The sequence below is a fragment of the Scleropages formosus genome, chromosome 23 (genome assembly GCF_900964775.1).
Source record: "Scleropages formosus chromosome 23, fSclFor1.1, whole genome shotgun sequence".
Taxonomy (NCBI): domain Eukaryota; kingdom Metazoa; phylum Chordata; class Actinopteri; order Osteoglossiformes; family Osteoglossidae; genus Scleropages; species Scleropages formosus.
Window position 1 is genome coordinate 21266301 of NC_041828.1, and position 7688 is coordinate 21273988.

At 41.1% G+C, this 7688-nt stretch overlaps 1 protein-coding gene across 1 annotated transcript; it reads left to right on the top strand.

Annotated features, from left to right (window-relative positions):
- The first annotated feature begins 4716 nt into the window (after positions 1-4716).
- Positions 4717-6804, top strand: LOC108927850 (MARCKS-related protein 1-B-like). Its single transcript, XM_029248417.1, has 2 exons — positions 4717-5139; positions 6218-6804. Exons 1-2 carry the CDS (start codon positions 5050-5052, stop codon positions 6704-6706), a joined length of 579 nt encoding a protein of 192 aa, XP_029104250.1. The 5' UTR covers positions 4717-5049; the 3' UTR covers positions 6707-6804.
- Positions 6805-7688: the final 884 nt, after the last annotated feature.

A 7688-nucleotide genomic window follows, 5' to 3' on the forward strand; every position in this document is an offset into this window, starting at 1 on the left:
GTGTCCCCTCTCCCTCTAACCTTACACCCTTTGCTGCCGGGTTAGGCTCTGGCTCCCTGCAACCCTGTATGAAACAAGCAGTTCAGACTGTGTGTGTGTGTCCATTTGCAGCACTGCATCACTAATGAGCCAAAGGTGGTGACTTTCACAACCTACTTTTCACCAGCCTTTCTACCTCTCCTCTTCAGAACATCTGTGGAACATAATGACTTCAGATGTAATAAATAACTACCAAAACAAGGTGGCGCTGTGGCACAGCAGGAAGCACTGGTGCCTCACAGTACGTGGGATGTGTGATCAGATCCTGTTCAGTCTGTGTAAAGTTTGCGTAGAAAGATCTCCTGGTGGCCGGGTAGGCTCCGGTTCCCCGCGACCCCGTATGGGACGAGCGGTTCCGAAAATGTGTGTGTGTGTGTGTGTGTGTGTGTGTGTGTGTGTGTGTGTGTGATCTCCTGGTGGTTGAGAACAAATCTTTCAAGGATCAAAGGGGTGCAGCAAGTGAGATTCCCCACTTCTGCTCTGTGTATATTAATCCATGTAGGTCTTAGTCCAGATCCCTGTACAGTTATTCTTTTATCTGACACTTTTCTCCAAAACAATTTATAATCTTAAACTGCTACAGTTATTTACCCATTTAGAGTACTGGGCAATTTTACTGGAGCAACTTAAGGTTACTTTTTACTTACCTTACTTTGTTGAAGGGTACTGTCACTCTGGCATATCAATAAGAAGTATAATTCCAGTTGGCTGTGCTTTTCTCCAATTCCATATTAACATCTCTGATCTCTTTAAGTCATCATTTACTAACAATTGCTTTATTGCTGAGCATTGTTTCCCTACAATAAGACCTGAGGTGGCTGGCCGGCCGTGATACCAGCACCCCATGCTGAGTGAAGCTGATGACCATCTGCTATGATGGATGAGATGTACCTATGTGAATTGGGACATCAAGTTAACACTCAGCTACAACATTATTATTAATTGTGAATTTACTTAAATGTCTTTTTAAATCTAGAATTCCCAGGAGGGGTGGGCAGCCACTGGCATTTGGACCCCAAGAGGTTTTTCCCTCCCTTGACTTTCAGTTGGGAGTTTTTTGTTCCTTTCCTCTGCGACCAGTAGGCATACTTATAGCTTTAATAAAAGCATGGAAAATGTATTACTAAATAGCCAACTGTGTTATTTGTTTATTTGTCTTATCCCATTGTTTAGCGCTTTGTGTCACTGTGTGAGAAGAGCGCTCTATAAAAAAAATTTAAATTGAGCACTGCAGCCAGAGGTGGGAGTGGAGAGTGTAGCCAAACCCCCCTAGGACAAAACTCTCTTTGGACAAATAAAACAAAGTTTTTATTCTTCTGATTATTTGTGATTTATAATGAAGCATGGTGACTTAGTCCAATAGTACATAGGAGATCAGGAGAGAAGTGGGCCTGAGGCCTTTCTTGAATGTTGAGAGGGATTCAGCTGCTCTGAGGACACAGGGAGCTCAACCATTATGCTATCAGCTGCCCCAACAGGACTAATTCTTTCTGTTGGGTATGCCTGTTGTCCCACAAACGGTGCCTGTGGGTGATGTGATCTGGGATTTGCTCTGCACCACTGTACCCTGTCCTGAGGAAGTCCATGAACATTTTTTTATAATATCAGGTCAGGGAAAGTACCTTAATCAAATTGAACAAAAGCAGGAGGCAGGATTCAAACCTGAGTCCTTCTAATAAAAGGCAAGAAGCTCTAACCACAGCACCACCTGATGGAGCACTGTGGAAAAAACTCATGGTACTTTTCTTACACCCCTGGTGATACTCTACAGACACACTGCACAGATATAATATGGACAGTGACCAGCATGAACTGAGTGCCTCTGACATAATATCATTCTTTCTCGGTGTGCTTGCAGTGTTTAAGAAATACAATAGAGAAATGTTTATGTATATTTCTAGGTGACAAATTTTCCCTCCAACACTCTCCACCAGCCACTCTACCCTAGGAAGCCTGCAGTCAAGCACACAAAGGGGCCTTTGGAGGATATAAATCTCATCTTGTGTTCAGGCATGAAATCTGGGCAGCTGAGCAAAAAGAGCCATTGACTTCACAGAGCAAAAAGGAGCGAGAAAGAGACAGGCAAGAAATAGAATGTCAAGAGTTGCAGACATCCACTGTGTCAGTGACCCCCCCATGGTTTCTTGTGGATGACAGCAAAACTGCAGGACCCACCTGGCCATAATTCAAAAACCCAGAAAGAGTGGACAAATGTGTCAGTTCCTTCCATCCACTTCACTGAATATACATTTCCACTTATTCAGTTAGCAGACACTTGTCTCCAAAGCAACGTAGAAAGCAGAGTAAGAATTGTGTATTTCAGAAACAGACGAAGAGCTTCAGACACAGACAAGTGATTTTTGAAGCACGGTCACTTAGTCCAATAGTACATGTGAAAATAGGAGAGAAGTGGGCCTCAGGCCTTGGATCTTGAGAGGGATACGGCAGCTCTGAGGGACATAGGGAGCTCATTCCCTGACACTACAAGTGAAAGATACAGTTTTGAGGTCTAAGGCAGGAATAAAAAGTTAACAGATGTAATCTCAAACTAGATATGCTTATATATCACGTTAGCACAGGATAGTTTGTAACATAGGGATTGAAGGTGCTGCCTTTGGACTCACAGTTTACAAGTTCAAATTTTACCTCCAGTCATAGTACAATTACTTTTATTTATTTAGCAGGTGCTTTTCTTCAAAGAAACTTCCAATTAACTCTATGTAGTGTTATAGTATCTCTGAGTAATTTACTTAATCTAAATTGCTACAGTAAAATTACCTTGTATGAATAAGTGAGGGTGGGGGTGTGGTGGCGCAGCGGGTTTGACTGGGTCCTGCTCTCTGGTGGATCTGGGGTTCAAGTCCTGGTTGGGGTGCCTTGCAATGGACTGGCATCCCGTCCTGGGTGTGTCCCCTCCCCCTCCAGCTCCATGTCCAGCATTGCTGGGTTAAGCTCCGGTTCACTGCAACCCCACTTGGGACAAGTGGTTTCTGTGAATGAGTGAGTAATTTTAAGTATCTTAACATTGTATGTCATTTTGGAGAAGAGTCAGCTAAATGAATAAATGTAAATATTGGTGGCGCACTGAGTTACTGTATGTGTAAGAGGATGTAACACTGTTGCTGAACATGTTTGGTCACTGAAATCCTCACAGGAAAATGAGCCCTTTTGCATGGGTACCTCCTGTCCAGCCCCTGCAGAGCATCAACACATCTATACAAATGCGAATCAAACTGATACCTTTATCTCTTCCCAGACACCTATGGCCTTTGTAGTCACACCCAGATAAAAGACCCCAGTATGTGACTTTGAGGGAAATAAATCTAACATTTGCTCTTCTCATCTGGATTTGCTCTCTTTGCGCATTGCAGGTGGCCTCTGAAGTAGTAGAGAAGCACTTAGCACCAGTGTGCTGAGATGATGTGCATAGAGTTGTCATCACATACAAAAAGGGTCACAGAATGGCTCAGAATTCCAAAGTGAGAGCAAATGGCCCATCTGGCTATTTTCAAACCCTTCTGCTGACACAGGAATGTGTAACTGCTGAGCACACTCCATTCAGGGAGAAGGACATACAAATGACATGAATAGTTATTTAGCAAATGGGAATTTCAGGCACCCCCATCAGACAGTTGGGACTTCATATCAATTAAACCTTCAAAAAATGTGGAAAACATGGGCTGTGGACTATTTTGTTTGAGTTGAAGCTAACTGTGGAAGCAAGACTTTTTCAGCTGTTAAAAATGCAAAAGAAGAATCTACATTAAATCAACAGTGAAGTCAATACGTTTCTTGTATCAGTTTCCCATATTGGATGACAGTATGAGTATAATATAGGGATGGTCAACATTTATTCCTGTTCTCCAAAGCAACTTCCAATGAACACTATGTAGTAGTGGCACCCCACACCATATTCACCTAAGTACCTACACTATTTATAATGAGTATACACCCATACATACAGCTATGAAACACACTTTCCATCACTTACATGATATTGAACTGAGGGTAGAAACCTACACACATAAAAAGAACATGCAAACTCATCTCACACTGAGCCTGGATCAAACCCACATTCTCTTACAGCACTGAAGGACCGTAACACAGCAGTACTATGCACTGTACCACCAAGCTTAAGGTTGCTACAGCTTTCCCTACTTGATGAGAAGGTCTCAAAAGTTCTCCACAGCCAAGAAGGCTCTGCTTACATAAAGCTGAATTGTTTGCATGCTGGGCAAAATCTATTAAAAAATTCACTAAATACAGCAGTTATAAATACTTAATCTAGAGATGGCAAAAACTTTTGCTACACCTACATTCAATGCCATCCCTTTGCATATGACACTTATAAGTTATTTTCATAGATTAATTTTTCATTTTTAGCTGCTCGATTTGTTACTGTTAACTGCCATGCCTTATACTTTTTTCTGTCTTGATACAGAGGAAGGGACGTTTCACTGAACACATGCATTATTTAATGTTTTCAATAAACGTCCCTTCCTCTGTATCTAAATATTTGCACATTTTTGCCAGTTCTAGTTTATTTATTTAAAAAAAAAAAAAAAAAAAAAACACGAAGATTCCCGAGGCGCTATCTGATTGGGTGGAGTTCTCTGGACACACCCACTAGGCGGAGTGCGAAGTGTTTGGTGTTCTTTCAAGCTCCGACGAAATGTCTTCAAAGCAGATTTGCATCACTATCTGTGATGTAAAATAGAGGGGAAATATCTTCATCGGATTGGGTGAAGTTTTCTAGAACCACCAATGGGCGGAGTCTGGGGTGTTTTTCAAGAAGTGATTGAACGTCTTCACAAGTAGATGATCTTCACTCTGCGATCGGGTTGTAAGCGGGTGCAAATAGAAAATTGAATTTCGGGTGTAAAATAGGTTTTTAGAAGAAGAGAACCCGCAGTCCAGTTTTCCCCACTTCACACTTGGATGCAGGAAACGTCCCTGGGCGGATTCTCTTAAAATTGAATTTTCCCCCCGTGTGTTGTAAGAAAGAGTAAAATGGGATCGCAGCTATCGAAGGGAGGAGTGGCGCTGGATGGAGAGGCAGCAGCCTCTGCAGACGGGAACGCAGCCAAAAGTAATGGCCAGGTACGTGTCCAGATGCTCTCTTTTTATTTGGTTTTTGCACTCAAAATGCATATTGGAAATTAAGCACGTAACCTTTAGGAAACAGCTTTTTAAATTATTATTATTATTATCATTATTATTATTATTATTATTATTTTAAATAAATGCAATTAAATGTACGGATAATATTAACATATTGGAAATAAATATGGCAAACATGAAAATGCAGTCGTGTGACGTTTGAACGACGTAGCGGTGTCTGGTAGTGGTCATTTTTGTGATCTGAGGGAAATATTATATAACTAAATAACTAATAAATAAATAGCAGCCTGGTCTAAATTTATGTGTAAGGAATGATTCCTTCTGCTATAAGAGCAGTGTATTTATGGGGATTTTTTATGATCATGTCACAGTATAGTCATACACAGTGAGTCAGGCGAACAGAATAAAACGATCTGATAAACTTGTCCACGAAACAGCGCAGATTTCGAACAGTGCTCGTAATATTATCTTTGGTAATACCTAATTTACGAGTGACGGCGTTCAGTTCGCGCGGAGCTCCCAGATGAATTTGATGCGCAGTTTTTCGAGATTTAGTACACATAACCTGTTACTGTCCAGTAACTTACAGTCCAGTAATTTTGAATGATAATTTGTACGAAAATCGAGGTAATGTCTAATTAGACTTTCTAATACAAAATGATTGTTTGTTATTTCGGTTCATTTGACTGGAGACAAATTAGGATGTAGCCTCTTTCTTTTGTTTGGAGAGACGCCGTTCTGTCGCAGCCTCACTATTTGTTAGTGGTGTTGGAGCTCCACCGTGCGGCTATCGCTGGCACTGCAAGGCGTCGCCTGCCGCCCGTGTCGTCCTATAAATATTAATGGTCTTTTTATGAATTTTTGAACCGTATTTTGGAATGGAGATAATTAAGTAGTAATTTTAAATTATAAATGCATTGGTAATTTTATATACTCTGTTCAGAATCAACATTATCCTCATTACCTATCTTGGATGGTGTGCTAAATATTGCTATTATCGATGATATGGCAGACTTTTTCTTTTGACATTTACATTTTCATTCACTTCATCCCTCAGGAGAATGGTTATGTCAAGACTAATGGCAATGCTAAAAGTAGTGGTGATGCTGCTGCCACCAGTGACTCTACTGAAGAAGGGAAGGAGCCAGAGAGCGCAGCTGGGGATGCCATGATCGAACCTGCACCTGCTGCTGAGGGCGAGGCTGCTAAGCTGGATGGCGAGGCCACCAAAGAGACGGCCAAGAAGAAGAAGAAGTTCTCTCTGAAGAATTCATTTAAGTTCAAGGGACTCTCCCTGAAGAAGAGCAAGAAAGGCAGTGAACAGCCCAAGGAGGAGGCAGCAGTGTTTCCATTAGCTGAGGAAAATGCCATGCCCAGCAAGGACAAGGTTGAGGAGGTGCTGGCTGAGGAGACTGTTCAGGTTGAGGACAAGCCTTCTAAAGAAGAGGAAGAGCCTGTCCTGCCTGAGGAAGGCACTATTGAGACCACAAAGCCAGCAGAGGAGGTCAGCTTAACACAGGTGCCTTCTGAGCAGAGGGAGGAATGATTGCCTCCGCAGCCCATGGGACTTGTTTTCAAGAAGACAAAATAAATAAATAAATGTACATATATACATACATATGTGTGTGTATATGTATGTACATGTATATGTGTGTGTCTATGTAAGTAAGCATATATACACAAACACACATACATAAAACATACGTATGTATGTATGAAAAAGACTTGCACCATGTAGACAGAGATGTTCCAAAAGAAGTGTGATGGTTTCGTCCGTAGAGCTGCTGGTCCTCACCTCCAGGGTTTTTAACAACAGAACAGCATTGCCATTCCATTTGTGACAGATGGCTGGATGTCTGACTTGCCTGAGCCGTGGCTCTGGATGGAGTCCAAATGTTGCTTTTTATCAAAAAATTTTTTTAATCAAAGGACCATACTGTACCTGTGCCACTTCATTTTTGTGACACATCCAAGGATTCTAATGTAGAGGCGGCTGGGGTGTCTTGGATTCATTGTGCTAAACCATTTCTTATATGGAGACAAATTAACCAACTTGTTATATCGCTATATTTTATCCCATTGCAAGTTTTTTTGTGCTGTATAAAGAAACTGACACACCTTGAAAGTTGAGAAAATCTTCATTCTTTTTTTTTGTCCGTAAACAGAATAAATGTCAATCATCATTATCAGTTCACATTTCAGGTTCTGTAGGAGGTGAAGTCATGTGAAAAATGTAAGGTTTTACCTACTAAGTACCTGTAAATACATTTTACCAAGTTACATTTTACCATTTTTGTTCCCTATTTTGCTGACGTTAAAAATGTTAATGGTTTTGTTGTCAAACTACTGAGGGTCAATAAATGTATGATCCCTGCAGCTGTTTGTGCAGTCTGCTTCTTTGAAGGAGGAAGTAAAAGCATCTGATTCAACATCACTTATGATATTTAACTATGGAAACTAATTTATAATTGAGTTTTTACATCTAAATCCATTATGTACACACACACACTTTCTGAGCCGCTTGTCCC

What these genes read in the sequence shown, in the direction of transcription:
- LOC108927850 (XM_029248417.1), top strand. Translation starts at nt 5,050, where the DNA reads ATGGGATCGCAGCTATCGAAGGGAGGAGTGGCGCTGGATGGAGAGGCA. An exon ending in CAGCCAAAAGTAATGGCCAG is followed by an intron (nt 5,140 to 6,217) that starts GTACGTGTCCAG and finishes TTCATCCCTCAG; the next exon opens with GAGAATGGTTATGTCAAGAC.